The sequence below is a fragment of the Hyalella azteca genome, unplaced genomic scaffold (genome assembly GCF_000764305.2).
Source record: "Hyalella azteca isolate HAZT.00-mixed unplaced genomic scaffold, Hazt_2.0.2 contig4447, whole genome shotgun sequence".
Taxonomy (NCBI): Eukaryota; Metazoa; Arthropoda; class Malacostraca; order Amphipoda; family Hyalellidae; genus Hyalella; species Hyalella azteca.
The window spans coordinates 356,308-379,045 of record NW_025934661.1 but is presented as its reverse complement, the minus strand read 5'-3'; the positions used below and the strand labels follow the sequence as shown (position 1 = coordinate 379,045).

General features: G+C 36.4%; 1 protein-coding gene across 1 annotated transcript; it reads left to right on the top strand.

The window, feature by feature from the left end:
• The first annotated feature begins 529 nt into the window (after positions 1-529).
• LOC108665475 (doublesex- and mab-3-related transcription factor A2-like) lies at positions 530-22,516 on the top strand. Its single transcript, XM_018152229.2, has 2 exons — positions 530-1,012; positions 22,296-22,516. The coding sequence occupies exons 1-2, from the start codon at positions 541-543 to the stop codon at positions 22,514-22,516; spliced, it is 693 nt and encodes a 230-aa protein (XP_018007718.1). The 5' UTR covers positions 530-540.
• The last annotated feature ends 222 nt before the right edge of the window (positions 22,517-22,738 follow it).

Genomic DNA, 22,738 nt, shown 5'->3' with positions numbered 1-22,738 from the left:
ATAGTTTCTAATATTTTCCGAATTGTTCAACAAACAGAAGTGAATTCCAATTTAGAACATAATGTTGAGATTATTGAAGATTATCATCAAGTTAACTCGTTTCGCTAATTATGAAAAGATATGTTGAAGTACACTCAGTCCTAAAACCTCGGATCCGATTTTTCACGACTGAAAAGAAAGAAATATCCACGGTGATTGCCGCGTTTGGCTGTTTCAAGTGAAAAATCCCATGCTTTCAGTTACAAGTTCATGAATGCTGATGCCTTTGTGCTGAGTGTAGGCGAATTTCACAACTGTGACTGGAAATCGGTAAAAACGTCCTGTGAAAGCTCGCATTATTTCTCTTGATGCTTAAAAAGTCTACGTTCTCCAAGACTACATTGACAGTTCCGAAAAATTCTACATTCGTCAATTCAACCAAATTGTCAAGTCTTCTGAGTTCTGATGCATCTTAGTCATTCGCCTTACCTCCATTTCCTTAAGTAAAATTGCTACTTGATCAACTTTTATATTATAACCACCTCTTCGAATCTATCCTCGATGAGCGGTCCCGGGGTAGAGATGGGCGACGCTCTGCTCATGGCTCAGAGACAGATGCTCTCCTCGCTACCTCCTGCCCTTTTCCTGAGGGCTTCTGAGCGCTTCCAACGCACACCAAAATGCGCGAGGTGTCGCAACCACGGAGTCGTGTCCGCACTCAAGGGGCACAAGAGATACTGTCGCTTCCGTGACTGTATGTGCGCCAAATGTACGCTAATAGCGGAACGTCAGAGGGTGATGGCTGCACAAGTGGCCCTGCGTCGGCAACAAGCGAGGGAAGAGAATGAAGTCCGAGACATAGCCATGCTTTACCAAGCGAAAGGTGTGACACAAGATGCCCTCATACCCCAAGATATGCTCATGCCTCCTCACCTTTCGCTCAGTATCTCACTTCAGCAGCAGCAACAAGCGGCTCGGCCGCTTTACACTTCAGCTTCTTCGTCTTCTGCTTCGTCCGAGTCTACCACGCCAGGTGAGATTTTGTTACAATTTTTTTCTTATTAATCTGGTAAGCCTTGATGTTAGCAATTTAGTTTAACTTTTTCTGAGGATTTTACTGTCTAATAGTGAATGATGAGGAAATCATGTTTGTTGTACTTTTTTATCGAAAATTTCGGGTAAAATAGCTGAAAGTGGTTTAGAGTAATTTTCCAATAAAAGATTCTTTCAATTGTACTTTGAGGAATTTTTTTCTCTATATATTACGACTAATTTCAATTTATAATTCATTAACCTTTATAATTACTATGTTTCTACAACTGGGAACTGATTTAAACTTGAGCCAATGTTATTGACGCCTCGACTTTCAATAATATATAGTTTTGTAACTTAATACACGCTCGTTGCACGCATGTACTGTATCAACTGCTATTTCAGTTGCTTATATGTTACAAGCATCCACTTTAAAAATCATCCCCATAACAGCATCAAAAATACCTGATTTGTCTTACTAATATTTTATAGAGGTAATGCCATTACTTCACTGTATTTAATTCAATCTTTTTATAAATAAAAATGCATGAATCTTTTATTTTCAAGTTTTCAAGTTTCTTTCATAAATTAGACAATAATTTTCTGTTCAAATGTTTCTGAAAGAAACTCATGACAGATTACACAATAAAAACGTTAAGATAAAGACACTCATTACTGTTCCATTCATTTTTAACACAACCAGAACTTCAGAATCTTTCATACAATTATCGTGCTTATAATCTTCATTCTAACGAGTCGCGAAGCGGATCTTTCAAAACACACGTGTCGACGACCCTCATCGCCTAACACCAGCACGCGAGGGAAGCTGAGGAGTGTTTTAGGGCTCTTTATAGACTGTGTTGTGGTCTTATCTTAATTATCTTTGAGATCAACGCATTCTTAATAAGGAGTGTGTGCTGAGGAGCCCTTGAAATCGCTTCTGCTAGCCCAACAGACAATGTGCGCGCTCACTTCCGTATGGATTCAGCTCTGTCGAGTACTAGGTTTTATACATGGAAAGATGGGACATTGTTTTTGGGTTCGTTACGGTGCGCAATGATAAGTAATGGTAAGTCCTATTTGTATTATGATTGCATTTCAAAGGGGATATACTATGTCACGTGAATTATCTGTTTGAAAACTGTTATTTATATTTTAAATTCTATTAAAGGCGACCATGCATGAAGTTTGGTAGGGGTTTATCGTATTATGTTTTGAACCACACGTGTGCCGCAAATATAATTTGCTTCTACACTATTGACTAATTTTGACGGGAATTTATTCCGAATCACCGAAAGAACTATTTCGATTGTTATATAGCTAAATTTTGTGCAATAATATCTGCCTGTGAGGTCACATTTTATCCGACAAACTTTCAGATTTACGTAAAAATAATGTTGTCAGTACTCAAAATTGATGGAATATTTCCCGTATTCCCTAACAGACTTGATACACGTTAGTGGGCGATAAGATTGAGTTCCATTAATTTATTCATAGACTTATTCGATAAAAATACTGAATCAGTAATACCGCAGCCATCTCAACATTTTTTTTCGTTAGTGACGAATTCTAAAATGTTTTTCAATTTGAGTTGTCCCAGCAGCATTTCATTTAATTTTCCGGCTTTCATGAAAATGGACAGAAGCATAACTCATCCTGAAATTTTAAATCATGTAAAATAGTTGCAATTTTACAATTAGCTACGAAATTGTTGTAGTTGACAGTTGTTACAATAAAATTTGTGCTCCCATCGAAAGAAATAAGAAATTCGAATTTGTAAATTAATTTTATTTCTAAAATTTTATTACATTCCATACAACTCTCTACTCAAATTTCATACTAGGCCTTAAACATTAATCAATATCAAGAAGCCATTTATGTTGTATTATAGCTCCATATGTCACCCCAACACCAACTCCTTACCTTGTCCAGCATTACAGAAAATGATCGGCAATAAAACCCAGGTTTCTCGTAACGCGGTCGTTTCCCCTTCGTTACCAATATCGCTCGTCATGTCACATAATTCGGGAAAATAGTGTCAAAATCTCTTGCGTCATCGTTCGATGTCTGGAAAATAGTGTCCAGAGGCTCGAAGCTAAAGAACATTCGGAAGTCGAGCAAGGCGCTGTTATTGACACAGATGGATAAATAACTCCCGGTGAAACGATCTCTGGAGATTTTTGCCGACCAAAACACTGATTCCGATGCCTGGAATGATCGCTTCAGTCTTCCAGGTTGGATGTTCGACACAGCGTTCATCGTACGGAATCCAAATATGATCGCTTGAGACTTTTCTTCATCGCTGTAAATTTCCTTTATCACTAATGTAAATTTATGTTACACAGAATAAGCAATAGGTTACACCATTTGTGATTAAACTTTTTAACGTTAAACGGAACGAGGAAAAATATACCCGTGATGGTGTGAATAAAATTATTATTCCTTAAGTCGTTACATATGTTATGTGTTTTTTCTCAGTGACTACCGGTACTTTTCACGTAATATTCATTTAATTTTGTAATATATATTTTTCCAATGAGAAAGGGACAGCTATCATTTGAAAATCTTAGATTTCAAGTGACCTTAAAGCAGCTACTGATTGGCCGGCGATACAACGCCTTTGATTCTGCCTTTATTTCAGAATTTGTCTGCGTTTGACGTTTGAGTTTGAAATTGAAATGTTGAATGCGGGTAAACCTCTTCTGCGCTAGTTGACATCGACGAAGGATGTCGCGCTTGAGAGTATATAGCGTTGATTTAGGACGCAGTCAAAGATAATATTTTTCTTTGCATGACCGAAAAAGATAATAATTCAATTCATGACTTTATTTGAATAAGCTATTAAACCAAATTTTGGATAAAAACAAAATCAAGGCAAGCATAAGTGGTGTTAGTTGTATTGAGACCCATGCATGAATCCAAAATATTTAATCTCACGACAAGTATAAATCCAAACAAAGTTGCATTGAGACTTTACACCATGTGCGACGGTAGAATCAACCAGCAGGGCTATGCAAAGAGATTCAATAGCAAGTCGTTATACTATGCAGATGCAGTAACTGAGCCTCAACATCGCTGCTGACACTCTCATGTCAAGTGCCTTCCAAACTTAACCGAGCCATGCATGTCTTCTGTTACCCAACTGCAGCAGAATATTATGGATTTGTGTGCTGACATCGCGCACAATCCGTATTGAGAAAATCTAAATTGGGAAATTGTGCGAGATGCTAGTCTAAAACGAACATTTATTCCCCGAAAAACTAAAAGTGTTGGTGAACTTGAGAAAATGCACACGCAAATGCATGCAATACCAGATGTGATTGAAATTATTAACTGTAAATTCTATCAGATTAACGCAATACGGATACAGTTTTTCAATTCTGTAACAAAACGCAATGATATTATGTATATCATTCATCCTCACCGAAGAAATAGTGACAACTTTAATACTATGAAAACCAAACAATAATTCCAAGTATTAATGGGACAAGACATCGATGGTTTAAAGTGCGTCAAACTCTACGGGGTGCGTGCACAAGATTTCAGCCTGAGGCGCAACACAGCCTGGGCTTACATCCCTGGTTACGGACGACTGAGCACAGCCGCTGAGCTCTAATGCGACACAGCCGCGCACTCCCTCTGCTTCTGACACTCAAAAGTCAACCAGAAACAGAGAATTAAAAACAGTGCACCCAACCGCAGTTGTTCTGTTGCTCCAGGCTTGCAGCAAAGGCTTTGTGTGCGATGCCACCGCTACAAAGCGAAGTAAATTGCTAAAATTTCGTACTTTTAGATCATACTTTAACTATTTGCCTTTGTGATTTGTCTGTTTGAATAGAATTAAATTGAAAATGAGTTATGATTGAACTGCCAAATTCATGGACGAGTTAGTCAATAGAAAAAAGAAAAATGAAGTTTATTATTATAGGTGAGTATGTTTGCAAGTAAAATGATTGAACGACAGTCATACAAAAAGAACATATAGTTTTTGATTACCTATTGATGATTGGTAACCAGCCCAACAGGTCCAAAGTTCAGTTACATTGATTCATCAATCATCATCAAGGTAGCTATTATAGATGCGTTATACAGTATATTACCGAGTTAAAAATGGGCAGAAGCACCGCATAAGGCAAACCGCAAAATCCTTAACTAACGAATTCAGGTTATTTTTCAAATGCTTTATTATTTAATTTTAGAGGATATCGAATTTTGTGTCTAATCATAATCATAGTCTTTTGATGAAAATACAAATATTTTTAATTTTTTTTTTTGTTCGTCATTTTGCTGGGAAATTTCCACTCGTCGTGAGTAACGTGCATTTTAGGTTTTTTGAGATTTTTTCAGGTCAGTGTGCAAAGTCCTGCAGTTCAGTTGCTTTCTCATAATATTTGAAGAATTATATCCAATTTTTCTCGCTAAATTTAAGTAAAATTCCTAAAAGTTTTAAATTAGTTTTAACTTTCACGATAGAAAATTTCCAGGTTGTTTAAATTACTGGCTCTTTATCATCACAAACGCTACTTGGTTCAATTTTAAAACTGTGATTTCTGATAATAAAGTAAGATTGATGCATATATGAGAAGCTAATGATTTTAAATAGAAAGTCAAATTCAAATTTTAGCAACAATTTGACATGTGAATAATTAAATTCTTCAAAAATATTTAATTTATGTAATACATCATTCTCACTTCTTTAAGAATTATTGAAAAATCTTGCTTTTCCTTCGATAGAATGAATCAGTTTGTGCTCAATCAGGCAGCCAGATTTTTTTAGATTGATCGGAGGGTCCCAAAAAGTAGAGGCAATGAGGCTTTTAATTAACAGGGCTTCAGGTTGTCTACTGCTGGGGCCGAAGCTAAGATCTATAATACAGAGCTCTTGGCGACAATACCGATATTTTTTTGTGTCTTAGGGGAGATTTTTTTAGATGATCTTACTTTTCACACGTTCGTTGATCTGAAATGAAGTTCACAAGCAGATCTTTGATTTTTAGGTGTCGTTTTAAAAATTTAATATGTTGCGAAATGTTAGTAGGATTACGTCGTTGGCAATTATTAGCTATTGTTAAAGTAAATGTGAAGTATAGGCAATGATTTGGCATAAAATTATTGAATGACTTTCTCATATACATGTATGTGTACAGATATTTATTCCAAGAAAATTCGCATTTGTGTGGTCCTCCCGAGAAAAAGTACATGTATAAACAACAGGAATGAAATAAATATATTTACATTAATTTAGTATGCCAAGCTGATACGATACGAGTACAACATCTTGAATTGACCAACTGATCAAAATGTGTATATGTTAGGTTTTGTGTCATGTTTGTATTTAGCATAGGATGCGTGTATTAGTTTGAACATTTTTTTGCGTTTTTTAAAGAGATAATTCCTTATCTAAAAAATACGAAATTTGGAAAGTTTTCGTAAATTTCTTATTTCCTTTTAACAACTGTCGCACTCAGTTTGAAACCATACTAATAATTGACAATTGAATTTTTTGTGTATTGGGTACCAGAAAATTGTTTCCATACCTGCATAATACACTATCCCTCCATACACTATCCCTCTTTCAATAATCGGATTTAAAACCAAAAACGTGTACTTACAATTTCCGAAACCACTCATTCAATGCCGTGAAAGTGTACCAGAATAAATGAGACGTACCGGGAGGTTGGGCCATGTATCCCCGAATTATACATGGTAGTGAGTTTCAACAATCACCCCTACCAGTTTCTTTATCAGATGGGGCACAGTCTCGACATGATATCGGCGGTGCCCTCCATTGGGCTCTTTGTAATGAACTCAAGAGATCGATAATTTCGCTCAATATTCTACAGGGGTATCATAGAGAAGCACTGAAGCAAAAATATTCAAAAAATCACCGCAACGAGGCATTGCGATTAACGTCTTAGAGTCCATTGCGTAAATTTCCGGACTGAAGAAGAAATTAAAGCGAATAAATTATAAAGAGAAATCATTCTGTTAATATTTTTAGAATTTTAAAGCAATTTTGACATAAATTGTGTATACCTGCAAGTAAAGCGAGGTATAAAGTTTGTTAATGTACGAAAAATTAGGAATAAGACCCTTTCATGGAGTATGACTGTGTTCATTTTTGTATACGATTTATAATGTAATAAAAATCAACGAGGGGGGGGGGGTAAGGCTTTAAAATTGAATTATGCGCGCTGAAATGATTGCAAGTGGTTTGATTCGGGTTCATGAGGCTTGAAAAGTGACGATTTCAAAATATTTTAATTTTTTTTTGTTGAAAGTTTACTAAGCTGAAAATCATGTTGTGGCGGTCACAACAGAATCAAATAAGGATACAAGCATAAGACAAAGAAAAATTACTAACCGTACCAGAGGAAGTGGCGATGGCATAGGAGAATTACGAAAGGAACAGAGTTTATATGTTGAAATGAATTCTGACATGCACGAAAAATACAACACACGTTATGGAAGCAATAGAAGCAAGCCAAGAGTGAAGTGGCAGAGAGATGAACGATTCTTGAAGAAAATGAAGCAAGATGGAATTAGCAAGGAGTGACTGAAGAACAAGAGTATGGGACGATAGGTAATAAAGCAGGAGAAATGAAACAAAAAGGGAACGTAGCAGTATTGGATGCAGTGGGAGGGAACGAAGCAAGACGAAATAGAGAAGGGGGGTGAAACCAAAGAAGAGGGGACGGACTGTAGCAGGAGGGGGGAGTCAGGTAAAGCAGAAGTTACAGACAGAGCCTAAGGATTGTACGGCTGGTTAGGTTTCAATTATGAGACAAACTGCTGAGAGGAGCTTCGGGCTACACCGGGCACGGTCGGCCCTGGGGGACTACGAGGGGTGGGGAATCTAAAAGATGGACTAGGAGTCCCCTGAATCTCAGTCCCCTTGGACTGAGATTCTCCTCTGTGGACTGATGTGGACCGGGACTAGCGTCAGATGTTTTCTAGCAAAGTGGAATCAGCATGGATATGAATATGAGACTGGAGTAGACGTTTCTTGAAGTAATGTGACTTTGATTTAAGGTGACAATAGATTTATTGGGACTGATTGACTCGTGACGATGATTTACTGGAACTCGTGACTGGAATATATAAGACGAAGGTGAATGGGATGAAGGCAGACTGTTCCTTTTTGCAGAGGTAGTGCAAACTGGAGTCTATTGCTCAAAATTTGTGAAAAAAATCAAACAAATTTGTCCTTTCCCACTGAAATACGTATGGTTAGGCAAAAAATTTACGATCATTTATGAATACCGCTATTCTGATGCTATTAAAACACCAATTCGAACTCTCGTATGCCAAACATGAACTTGTACGAAAGTCAACAAAATTCCCGAATTATTGCATCGCTGAACCCAAACCGCTGAACTTAAGCATGAACTTAGCTATGGAGAGAGGGAAATTAAAAGAGAGATTTGATCATTTATTATATTGTAATCTCAATCATAATTTTTCTTGTGAAATTCCGAACTACAATCAGTAATCTTCAGCTAGAGTATGGTAAGTAATCAGCAAGAGATGTGATATCCCTGATTAGTTACGACATGTAACACTTGAGAGCTTTGATAGTCCAAAAGCCCTAACTTTGCTCAATAAGCTAGTGCATTAGGAAGATAGCGGGCTCTAAATAAGTCTTTAAATACAGGTTACATGGATTTTGCAAGCAAGTACATTCCACATTCAAGTCATAGTGCTTCTAATAAATCACCCAAAATAAAAATTACAACTCTAAAAACATTTTGTACTGTTCGCAAAGTATCTCATTATTAAATAATTTTATTGGTATTTCACAGATACAGATTAACTTACCCGCGTTCCCTCTTTTTCCAGTGGCTCTTACTATAGTGTATAAAAACGACAGGAAACGGCAAGTTTTTTAGGACGTATTTCAATTACTGCTGCCCCGAGCATTCCTCTGTGTGAGCATTGTGGTGGCAAGAAGATCATGTTGTCAGTAGAGAAACCCTTTGGCCTGCCTCTTTCATTGAAGGAGCTGCGTGGAGCTGTCTTTACATCTTCAGTTTCTATTGACGTGGCCTTCCAAGGTATTATATTTCGCCTTCGAGCCGCCGTGTCTGTAAAGACATCAGTCAAAGAGAGCTGCAGTCTTCCTTCACACACGCTTTAATAAAAAAGGCATATGTACTTGAAACAAAACTTGTAAGCGATCGCCGTTCGGTAGTTTTTAACGAAATACTATCGTGTGTACAAGAAGTGTTTAGGATAGCAAAGACGTATTAGGCAAATTTCAGTTGAGTTCTCGCTCGACGAAACGAATTCTTTCTTCGTTCAGATATTTGTAGCACGAATTATAGGTGTATGAGCATTAGTGAGCTCAAATGAAGCCGGCGTTGATTGAGATAAAGCCGATCATACCAACCTTTTGCGCAATATCTCGTTGCTCATCTAAATATGTACAGCGATATTGTATTGCAGCGGGTTCTTGAAATCCTTGTCAGATTTCATGCCTTAACAAGGTTATGAATAATTCTATTTTTCTTCGCAGTATCAATGCGTATTTGAACGAACGTGTCTAAACGAAGTCCATGTGTTAATGAAGTTTTTACTTATGCAGGGAATAAGTTATTGATTTTTGCGCCATCCTCGACGAATAGTCATCATTTATCATGTTGCTGCCGCATGCTTTGCTTATACAGATTTGTCTGCTAATTTGCCGTTTATAGCGCATTTTCTTCTTTATGAAAAAAATGCGCTATTGTGCTCGCCATGTCCGTCCGTCCGTCTGTCTGTCTGTCAGTCCGTCTGTCCGTGACCTCAAGTTTTCGTCGACGAGAAAATGCGCTCTCTGTCACTCACTGCAGTGAGTACCAAGTTATATTTTTTAACACTATAGGGCAATTTTCATTTCAATTTAATTTTGCTTGTTGTTCTTAGAAAATCATTTCAGAGTTATCTAACCTGCTCCTTATTGACAGGAAAGCAGATGGCTTCATAGGATTGAGTAGAACCTAACGGAATCGTGGAACCTTTGAAAGTAATTTTTGGTTTAAACAAGTTTCTACAATCTCATGTGATTGTGTTTATCGCCTCTTGGGTCCTGCATGGTCGGGCATTAAACATGTGCTGTTTTCGCAACTAGAGTCACAACAGTTGCCAACTCCTCGCTCTCCTGATCCTTATAGCAGGTATTAAACACCAGCAGTTTTTACCGCAGACGCCACGTTTTTTTCGCAGACCCGCCCACAGCAAACACGGCACTTGATCGCAGTCACCCTCTTTGGCCACCCCACGTCGCACTGTTTCACATTAACTCAATCCAGCGACGCGTGCTGCTAACTGTTGCGTCCTGAAATTGATAAAACCTCTTGAAGGTCCTACACGTCAAACACAGGCCGTGTCTCGCTTTGGGTGTTGATGTCGTCTCGACCGTCGTGCTTGATCACAATCAGTAATTGTGTTAATGTTGTTAGCAATTTGAGCAAGATGAAGGAGGTTTGCTAGAAACTGGAAACTACAGAGTAATGCAAATTGACAACTTTAACAGTAATTAGAATAGTAATTTTCTTATCGGCCTTGTTGATTTCCGATTTTAAGCGAGATCTAAACCACCAGCACATGTTGCACGATATTGAAAATAGGTGTGTTCGATTGGGTTTCAGAGCTTGACTCCGTTAACTTTACCAAGAAGTAAGTTCGCGTTCAAAGTAATACCTTCAACTTGGATTATTATTTCAGATACTATGGTGAGAACGACCCCAGAAATACGTAAATGGTACGCAGTTTCCACAGCGCATTGCGATAGCGTCATCAGCAGCAAGTTCAGATCAAAGTTGAGCCTGCAACGCTAGTTGGTAGGAATTGTAGACCAGCTGCAAATCTCGACCAGATAACTTCAGCTGATTGCAAGAGGCTAGACTGTGATTGTCACCAGCAGGCTGCGCAGGCTCGGTTCAGATGGCATCTTGTGGTATTTCAAGTTGGCATGCAATATTATATTACTCACGGATATTAAATTTTTTTGTCTGAAGTGTTCACAGCAGCAGAAAATGCGAATAAATTCTTAGGTTTGACGAAAAATGCATTGATATTGGATGTTTTTTTTCTTGAAAACTCTCCGATTTCCTTGACGAGAACAATTGTGAAAATCCTTCAAGTTATTTATCAGCATCATTTGATCAGCAAATGATTTTAAAAATGTGAACTCTACAATTTTTTTTCATTTATTCATGGGGGGTTTTGTGGCAACGACTTTTTTAGCTACTTGATAGCGACAATTAAAAATCAAAAGACAATTAAAATTTTTTGCATGAAATGGTTACCAAACTATATAGAAGCCGAAAAATTGTTGGCTTAAAAATATTGAATTATTCGTCAGTTTACGTGAAAATTTTAGCATATTTGAATGTTATTCGTATAAAACTGAATGTTTTCGTGATTCTCTTGGTTCTCTGTTTTCGGCCATGGCTGAAGTTCGTATTTTTCCTGTCACATTCGTTATCTTCGCTTCGGGTTTTCATGGTTTAGTTTCCACTCGAGTTTTTTCTCGTAATCTAGTTCCGCTTTGAATGTACCTCCATAAATCTGGAAAATTTTTCAAAAAAATATCCATGGTGATAGTAATATATATTTGCCATTTCAATTGACTGGGTTGAATTCCGCAAGGAAAGTGAATGTCCACCGTAATTTTAATATGGATGAAATTAAAAGACTAAGAGTAAAATTTTCCAAATTTTATAAATACTGAATTGTGATCAACTTCATCGAGTATGAAATTTTTAAAGTTGCGATCCCAACTTAAATCCCAATTATGATTAGAAAAATTGTTTTACTATCGTATGCCATCTTCATGTATGTAAACTTGTGATTTAGACTCAATGGTTCGTGGCGTACGACCAAAGCAGCGACCGTTATTTTTTTCTGCTACTAGCTCGTTGTAAAGGAGATTTTAAAACATAATTTCTTCTAAAACGCAAACTTCGTCTATGGGAACCTATATAACTAATCCCCAAAAAATACATCTTTAACAAAAGAATTTTCGTTGTAGTTTCAGTATTTTTGAAAATCTCGTAATGTTCACGATGCGTAAAACGTCCTGCAGAAAATCTCATAGTATTTTAGTTACTCTTACACGTTTCAGTGAGGTCCACCGTGTCTCAAAGGAGCTTATCTGTTCAGTAGAGCGCAGTTACTGCAGAAGGAAGCAACTTCACCGATAACTTGGCTGCAGAAACACTCGCAGATCCTCCTCCTTTGACCTACAGATTCCATACAGAGTCAAGAAAATAAGCTACAGAAAAGTTGCTTCTCAGATAAGGATTGTCAGAAGCACCGTTGAAGAATATGTGTTAAAAAACTAGAGATTCGTTTAAAATTAATAAAACATATTGATCATTTTTACAATATTCATTTGATCGAATTTGATGCAGACCAAAGACCAACCAAGAAAGAAGTTTTTTCATGCAGTGGTTTACAAATTTATACATTCAATTAATATAAATACATTTAATTAATATCGAGAAAATAAAATGTGACTCGGAAATAGTGAGCTGAAGAAATGAACTTTATTAAAAGTTGGGCAGGCACAGGATTAGTTAAAAGCAATTCACGATTTTTTATTTTAAATATATTGAGGAATAAGACAATAATACTATGTAAAATAATATGACATTATTATCAATCACACTAAAAACAGATCTAAATGAACACATGTTAACAATAAAAAACATGTCACTCCCTCGAATGACGAACAAAGTGCCCAAAATAATGTTCACGTCATGCTAGCGAAAGTTTATATAACACGTAGCGAGGCTATTAGTGCGAATAATAGTAAACGAAACATAAGTCGCGAGATCATCGAGTTGCTAGAGGAGCAACGTGCGCTCCTACAGTGAATACTTGAAGCAGCAAAAACAAGTGGCCGCCGTTTACTCTATTGATACAGCATGTAATTAATCAAATGCATTTAAACTCCATTAAACAATTGCTATTCTTCTGGTCCTTTCGATACCGCAATTAAAGGATATTTTCCTAATGCGTAATCCTTCATCCCAACTGTTCTTGCTATTCCCCTGCACAACTCCTCATCCCAAATACTCCCGCAAGTCACCCGTACGGCCCTCCACCCCAACACCCATTCTTCTATTACAAGTCACTCCCCCGTCTCCTCGATCCAAGATCCTTAATTTTGTTCAGGCGTCACAGGTTCGGGGTGACCCTTTCTGGCTTTTGTTGTCGCTTTAAAATAATTGACTCGTTAATTAGGAAGGTTAGTATTTTTCTAAAGCTCAACTTATTGAGGCTTCCTTAACAGGCTCAACTCGACACGATTTCTTTGGTCTTGCGGGGCTGCCTTCGACACGGATTATTTATTTTTTGGTTCTCGGCTCATCGAGATTTTGTGCTATCGGTCGAGCACCGAGCAGAGCCGGCGCTCGCTTGTTTAATTACACGTTGCGGCGGCTCATTCGATTTTAAAGGCGATTTTCGGCGGCCGACTACAAATAGGTAGTTATTGTACAAATTTCTATCGGATTGATATATGTTGATTTTTTTGCACACGAAAGGCACGAAAATTAAAATTAGAGTTCAAGTTCACATTTTTTATTAAACCGTTTATATATAGCAGAAAATGCAATATAAATTGGACTTGAATTCAACCTTTCCACGGAAATGATTTCAAAATCTGAACACAGGATCGAATATAAGGATAAACTTTGCATTTTAATTGACAGTAAGGATCCATGTATCAATTAAAATAAATACTCAGTGGTGTTCTAAGATGTATAAAGTAGCTTTAGTATAAATTATTTGATATATTGGTCAAATGTTTGAAAATGAACTTATTCTTATAATGCATGAGCGATAGACGTTCTTCGAAAATTAAGCAAAAAGTTTTTAAAAATGAATTTAACGAATTTACTCTTATGTTAAAATCAAACATCCTAACCAAGATTATTGAGGTTGGACTGATGTATTTCTGGAATTGATTGATCTAACTTACTCTTAATATAAAGTTTGAGAGGTTTCTTCAAGGAATAGCTGGATATAAACATATTTAAAACTATTTATGTTTTTAGATGGATTGTATGTTTTGACTCTTTTCTTGTTGTCACTAAAAAATCAAACCACCATAAATAATTGAAATTTAGATTTCAGTTTTAAGTTTTTGAGTGATTAGCTAGAACTTTCTTGTTGCAATTTTCATCCCTTTGAATTTGGTGGATTAAATAATCACTCCGCATTCTTAGAAGTTGCAAGTGCATTCAAAAATGCAAATTACATCTCTACAAATCAGGACCATAACCCGGTTTCTAAAAATCGCAATTACGCTAACATTATTCTCCGATAAGACTTTAATGTTAAAAATCTGCGTTTTAAAATGAGTAATTTCTCGCCACAATGTTTCCCCTCTTGAAAGGAAACGGCGAACTCGGGATCTGTTTTGAATGTGACCTCGCGACACTGTCTACAAAATGAACTTGAACTAATTAAAACACGTAACAGGGCGACATGAGATGTGGTTTGTATCCTTGCTAACCTGTTAATTGGAAACTTTTTGACGAGGCTTGCACGCAGGATCGCTCGAAAATAGACCTTGTGAAATCAGAATGCAAGGTTCAAAACAAGTCAAGTTTGCGATCTGTTGCGGTTTGTTAGTAACTGCGAGTAACACTCAGTAACAGCTTTAAGAGAAGCTTATTTTGAAGTTCGAAATGAAGATGCTATAGAAAATAAAATTTATAGTTGCATTTTGAGCATTTTCGAGATTCGATTTCAAGGCCGTACTGAGGGACTAACTTGTAGTTTGAGTTTTTACATTTTTATTTCGAGCATAATATTGAAATCATTGCAATAATTATTTGCAGTATTAATTCCTACACAGAACAGCTTCTGCAGGTTAAAACGTATTTTTTACCGATTTATAGTGCATTGAACAATTGTGGCTACTACCTTGTTAGAAATCAATAGTAAATTTTAGGCCACTTAGTTCTTCCTGGGTTGCCGCTAAACTAGCTCTCATGATTTTAATTTGTGTCAGACTTTCAGACGACCGAGCCTTAAAAATAAAGCAAAAAATATCGACAAAAAAATAACAGCAGGGGTGTGATTCGTTTGCACAGGGCAAATCTATGCTGAGTAGAAAAAATTAATTTATAAGAAAAATAATAAAAAAACGAGAGAAGATGTCAAAAAAGGTACTTTTTAGCCTTGAAGAAGGATTTAGTTTTTGCGATCTAACAATTAATAGAATAGCATATTTTGCATGGAACATGTTGTATTCAAATGCCTCTAACATGCAAGACAAAAGTAAAATTTTTTTTCAGCAAGTTTTGTCTATCGACGAAACCTGTGTATTTGTTTGGTATTTTGTGATATTTTAATTTTTGAGCACAATTTTTTCGGAAAGAACTGATCGTGTTTTTATTCCTGCCAAGTGACAATAATTACCGACCGAATTTTTAGTGCGCGCAAGGAACTACACAAGATAACTCGTAATTAAGCGTTAGAGCTCAGCGCACATCCTCAGCCGAAGAGTAATGGCTTGAATAACGATGATCTCTTTAGATGCACGCCTGTGCACCCAAAGTACTGAAGATTTTCTTTGACTTCAATTCTCCAATCAAAGCTCTTGAAGTTCCATACTAACATCCCCATTAACATTTAATCCTCCTCCAACTAACACAGCTGGTGGAGCGAGAGCAATTCAATTCTAGCTTTTGAGTCGTTCTTTCTGTTGAAATATTCTAATTGGACTTCATTAATGCGACTTGAGGCAAGACGCATCTATGGAAGCCAGCGCCGCCAGTCTGTAGAGAGTAGCGCGTCGTCGGGTGAGATGGTCGGAAGGACTCCGATACTTCGTTGGTCAGACTTCAAATTAATAAATGGAGCACCCTTGACAGCTGGAGTGACTTAGGAGTGCTCATGTCTTGGTCAGTGACAAGGGACAAGACTCGACCTGAAGATATCATTAGATGGCGGGGATTTTGCGGGGTTTTAGTTGTGGTAATGGTTATAGAATAGAGTTTTACACACTTCCGTGCATGATCGCAATTACATTTATAATCAATAAAAGTTCAAGAAAAGTGAAAATGATTGCTAGCGGTTTTGATGCTTGTATCTGATTGCAATTCAATATTTGTCGCATATTATAGTGATTGAAGCAATCATAAATCAATTCACAAACACAGCAGAAAATCAAAGTTAAAATTAATTGCTGCTAAATGAATTTGCCTCATTGCTGCTACATTAATTTACAACTGCTGCGTTGTCTCAGGTACTACGTTCATTTTGAGAGTAAAAATTTAAATTCCTATGAGTATTAAATTACTATTAAAAATAATACTATTTGTCCAAATATCCTTATTTATTCAAAAACTCGATTGTCAAAAAAACAACCACTATTAATTCATTCGCTTGACCCGCGAATTAAAATTGAATTTCTAAATCGCTGAGTGTCTGTCGTCTTGATCGTAACCCTTAACACTATCAATCATGGTTGAATTTTCGGCGGCCACTGACCGACCAACAGAGCTGAGCGCTCGCGAAATTCCCTGAAGATTCGCCCCATGGCTTAGTAATGGTCATGCCTTTCAAGACCACGTAACTTTTGCTCTCCGGTGGCGTTGGCAACAAAGATGTTTGGCGGGTATGTCGGTCACGTCCCGCTAACTGTTATAGAAGATATTGGAATAGTTGCCATGTTTCAAATAGCAGACGACGACGACCTCTCCCCTGCCGGTGATCGACTCTATTGTCACCTCCCCATCCGTCGAGTACTTGGAAGACTCTGTAGATCCCATGGAATGTTGCGAAAAATGTATTCTTCGTCCTTGATTAAGTTTTCTTCAAGATGAACTCAAATAGAGGCGTCAACGATGAGTCAAGTGAAATGTTTCCATAGTTATTGGAAAACAATTCAAGTTCAGCAAGATATGCCACATACTGTACTTTTGAGCAATGTGTATTCATTATGGATGGGTTTCTTAACACTACAAATCCTGTAAAGCACAGTTTGTAATAATTATTAGATAGGATGATTTGCAACTTACTTGTTTATATTGGATGCAATAAATTTGTTCAGAAGCGGCATCTGCACATTGCGATCTATTTTGATTCGAATAACCACGCCGCTTAAAGCTTGAATTATTTTGGGTGACGAACCATTCATGCATCCAACTGCCTAGACAACATGAGACTTAAATGCGCCTTCATCAGCGCAAATGGTGATTGAACTGACAAAATTCTTGACATCTTCTCAGCAATAAAAGTGTCTGAGAAGTCAGGACAGTATTCGACACGCGCAGAAAGTGTCACTTGGACAGAGAACAAAGCTGACACTCGAGTAGAATACCTGATGTGGCATCGCTCCATAATGTGGTCTAATTGAGGACGTTATAGAAGATTCTATGGAAAATCTTATACGCGGCTTATTGACGGAGTTGTGAGTAATATTAAATATTATATTACGTTACCATATAATGTTAGTGAAATCTTCATTTTTTGAAAGAAATACGGTCTTAATTTTAAAATACAGCAGATAAAAAATGTAACGAAAATTATTCCTAATAACCGTTGAAATTTTCCAAATATTTTTGAATAAATATGAGGAATAAATTCAATATTACTGAAATAATTCTTTCTCCGAGTGAAAAACAAATCGAAAGTGAGATCGATGAAAGCTAAGGAATCTAAAGCAAAGATCGTTGCTACGTCGCATTAATTGGAAGACTGAAGACCTCGTGATTGCTGCGACAACCTGATGCTCAAGATTGCTGCAAACTGATCTGCTGCTTGTAACTGACGCGACTAATTACAAACCAGAGCAGCGATTGGATTAGGTATTTGTTCGATGATACCTCACACAATAATTAAATGCAGGGCTTCTTGCCAGAATGTCGGTGTCGATGCCGGAATTGTGTGAAGAAAATCGCAATTTGATGAAATAGGACTGCGTTGACAGTACAAAAGTAAATGGTTTGGAGAGTGATGATAAAGGGCTCATATATGGTGAACAAATTTTGTATAATTCCAAATAATTGTTTACAGGTATCGGTTACGAAAAAGGAATGATAATAATACCGTAGAATACGGATCGAAAGGACAGTTTTTTCAATTATTTTTAACACGATGCTCGAATCATTGGAATACAATAGAGAAAATATTTATAGTATTATTATTTGATTATTACGGGTTGCGCTGAACCTCCATAAATTTTAGGATTTGAGAATTCACCATATGAACGGCAAGCGCTCAATAACTTTGGCGTAGTACACTTTTCTTTATTTCCTAATTTTAAGCCCACGAAAAAATTTCTGAATAAAAATGTTGTCGCGAAAAAAAAACAATGAATTATTAGGCTTTTCATGCATAAAAAATTTCAAACAGCAACATCCCACTGATTCCGTAGGAATTTCGCTTAGAAGATTACCAATTTTAAATGCCGGTAGAGTTTCCTTCACCGCATATGAAAACAGGAATCAATTGTGCGACTTGCGGCTCCATCGACCACAACAATGGCCTGCTCATGCGGCCAGATATTGTGTATTTTTTCTGATAGGCAACAGGTCTTCTCCGGTAACTTTTCCCCCTAACCAATAACGTTACAATGCAGTGCATTATTACATGAGTAACTCTACACCGCGAAGGTAAAGTGGATCGGCCACTTGATGTCGATACAAAGTTTTACCTGTCTTACGGACCATTGTACGAGTTCAGATGTTACTCTAAGGCATCTTTGTGCTACATTCTATCAACCGTTGTTGCTGCATTGTCAGCCGCTGTGTAGCCTCGCTATTAACATGCATTGATTGAACGTACCTTTAAAGAAGATGCCTTTTTAAACGAATACCGCTTTGTATTCCTTAATGCTAGCTGGTCATAGGGAAAAAATTCAGTCGGACTTTAAACGTGATGGCATTTATTTGAATTTAGCTAGAATCTTTAATGAAAAAGGATTTACAAAATTATGAATTGTAAAATAGAGGAAAAAGATAAGGGTGCTAATAGAAAACAGGTTATAATTCAAAATTACTCGAAGAAAGCTCATGGGCGGTCGTGAACTTCGTTATTTTTTCATTTATTATAAATGATTTAATTTTAATTGAAGAACAGTTTAAAAACAATAATGCGAGCGCTTAGAACATTCAAGTATTCAACAAATAAAATGAACAAAATTCAACCGATCCTGATGAAAAAAAGTATTCCGCTTGGTTGATGACATGTCATTGCACATTTATTGTATAGTATATATGTTGAATATTTAATACTTTCAGCTAAGTTTGAAATAAAAATGTTTGATCCGGCCGCAATTAGCTTTAAGGGCGAAAGACGGATAATAACCATCGGTAATTATAAATAAATACGAATAAAAATGATAATGAGTATTATGATATATCCATTATAAAAACCCATGAACATCAATTGAAGCTCTTTTGTTAATGGTTAATTTTTCTGTTCGTATAAACCTCAATAAATATCATGTATAATTCATATGACCTTTTTTCTATGAACTTAAATATTATCACGTACTCTTAAGTAGCTTATCTTAACAAAAATGAGCAGAGTTCAAACTCAACTACTGCAAACATCCAGTGGCTGCAAATCCAGTATCTCAACAGTAAATAAATAAAGCATTTTTCGCTCTTCCAGGAGTAATTCGATAATAAGTTTAAAGCTCTGACTCTTTCACAAGCGCCGTGGCGAGCTGCGTTGTGGCATCCTTTGTGGGAAACTGAAATCAATGGAGTGGAAAAGTGCGCTGTGTCTTCCAGGAGCCTTCCTTTACGACCTATACGCTCCCCTGCCCAGTTTTGTGGCCACACTTTTATTCTCGATCAAAAAATCGAGTTTCATACACGTTTTTCATTCCAGGAAATTCAGGTTCGAAATAATTTTTAAAACAAATTTTTAATTTCAGGAGATTTAGCTTCGAAATAATTTCAACTCTTAACAATATATTTTGAAGGTGATATTGAATAAAATAACTTTTACTGTCAGCAAGAGATTCTTAGAGAAGAAATTAAAATGATACAGCAAAAATAAAAATAAATCAACTTATAGCATCGGAATTGATTTCCAAAGAGAAGATTAGAATAAAGTATCTTTGAATTTTAGCAAAGGGTTAAAAAATATTAAAAAGTAAGTACTTCATGCAACTCTCATCAGGCGACTTTCAAAGTTGGTTTTAAAATTAAATAATTTCATTTTTTGGGATAGATTCTTAAAGAAAATATAATAACGTAAAAACTTTTTCTATCAATCTTTCCCTCTCTCACACTAATTGACTTTGAAATAAATGGAAAATTCACTGAATTCTTTGGTGATGAAATACATTTGAAATGTCTCAGGGATTTTATGTGGTTACTAAAAAAACTAATAGTTTCATAATTAATTAGAACTATCGGTGGACTTCTAATAGCCCACGGTCGGCCATCCTCGAGATTTTTTGTAGCGGCAAAAGCCGGAGTCGCGTGCCTCGGGAGTGCGGATGATGCGAGGCGCTTTATAGCCTCGTTAATTGCAGACACAAACGCTAAAAACTGAATCGGAGTCTCTTACCAGACGCGCGGTGTTTTCTTAGCGGCTTCTTTATCGCGATCTCTGCGCGCTGACGTCGCGAATTTAACGGTTAGTCAGCGGCGCAGCGAGGGTCGAGAAGTCGCGAAATTCTTTCTCTCAGTCTTAATGTGGAGTCTTATTTAAGTGAGAATTACGTTAGTCTTAAGTCTTACTTAAGTGAGAATTAAGTTAGTCTTAACTCTTATTTGAGTGAGATTTAAGTTAGTCTTAAGTCTTATTTTTAGTACTTAAGTGAGAATTAACTTAATCTTAAGTCTTACTTGAGTGAGGATTAGGTTAGTCTTAAGTCTTACACTTACTTGAGTGAGAATTAAGTTAGTCTCAAGTATTACTAAGAATTTAGTATTCTTGATCTTGTAGTGATGTTTATATATCAATGAATAGCAATATATATCATGCATGGTGATAATTATCAACCAAACTGTGGCTTCGAAGTTATCTAATAAAAATATGTGTTTTTATTTTTCTAGTTGAAATTTTTGTCCTCACTTTACGCTTTTATGTGCTTGGAAATTATTTATGTCTTTCGAAACATTGCCTTGCAAAAATTAATACACTAAAGGTTAACAAAGTTAGATTTAGCTCATGAAATTCGGCTAGAAGATGAAATGTGAAAATATTTATGTAAAATTTGTAAAACATCTGAAAATTGTCAAAGCTCCGTGCCCTATAGAGTATTAAAAAAAATAATTATTTATCATCAAGTAACTTTTTTGCATGGATACCACAAAAAATTTCAATCATTAATTATTAAATGGTCCGAGTAGAAATCCCTTGGACAATTCCAATAAAATTTATCTCACTTCAGTTTATTAGCGCAAAATTGATTTCTGTTTCTACATGCAACGATATATCGTCTTTTTACTAGCCGATACCGATAAGGCATCTTTGGCCACCGATAACAAGACCCAGATTTTCATGGAGGTTTATGGTGTGCAAGAATGATGGTGAGAACGTGATACCATCACGCTCACAGTTATGACTTACGCCTCACGTCGCGTCAAAACGAGGCGCTATTTGCGGACATTCCTGTTATCAGAGACTTTTGGACGCCGCTACTGCAGGAATCTTGCATATTCCTTCTCGTATATAATCCTATTTAGTAAAGCAGGCTAATTTTTAATGGTCTGTGCTTTATCAGGGGTCGGCAATCGTCCAAAAAATGAAGACAGTGGAAGATAGCTTTCAATAGATTTAAAATTTGTAAGTTTGCTTGTGAAGTAAAATGGGAGTGAAATGAAATTCCTATCTAGTTATATATAAAAATAAACGAGGTAAATGGGAGTAAAGCATAATTAATACCAGTAAAATATTGTTTAGCATATTCCTAAACGAACTAAGGGACATATTTCATTTTCCATCTATAGGGAGGAACTAAGGAACATATTTTGAGAAAAAAAAAACAATTTGTGAGTTGTAGGTTTACTTTATTAGTGAGCTCGATCACTTTTGTTAGAATTTCCAAGGAGGTTGCTGTTCTCCATCACGTTTTCGCGAAGGCTCAATGTGCACAAAAATTTTAAGATGTCAGTTGCATGTAAGAATAAACAAATTGAAAGCTCACTGAAATATATAATGCATTTGTATTGTTATACAAGGCAATATTTCATAAACAAATTTTGTTTTTTAAGCAAGAAAAAATCAAGAATATCAATTACCAATACCCGAAAAGATCAAGTTTAGTCATGATCATTTTTCATAATGATGAAAGTTCTTATAAGGTTTGCGAGCAGATGACGACGAAGCTCATCACCGCGAGGCTGAATGGATGCTTGATGCAGCTTTCTTGCTAAGTGTCATGAAAACAGCGCACAAAGATGCACTCAAAGGCCTACAGAAAGACTTTGTGGCCATTCCGCGTCTTCTCACGACCATACTTGTGTCTCTAACCATCGATTACACGGAGAAAACTGCTGCATGTTGCATCAGAGTTATGGGCTTACTGTCTATATAATATGCTAACCAATACAATATTGGAAAACTTTTATTAAGCTTCGTTGCGGAAAATTATAAACAAGGGCTTTTACAAATAGCATTCACGAATCAATCTACTATGATTTATCACTCACTATTTTATTAAAGAACCTAATAGTACATTTTATACCTCCTAATTTTGAATAGAATTAGTGTAGTTCACGTGAGTGACAAGAAAGTTATCGGGCATTTTTTCAGTGAG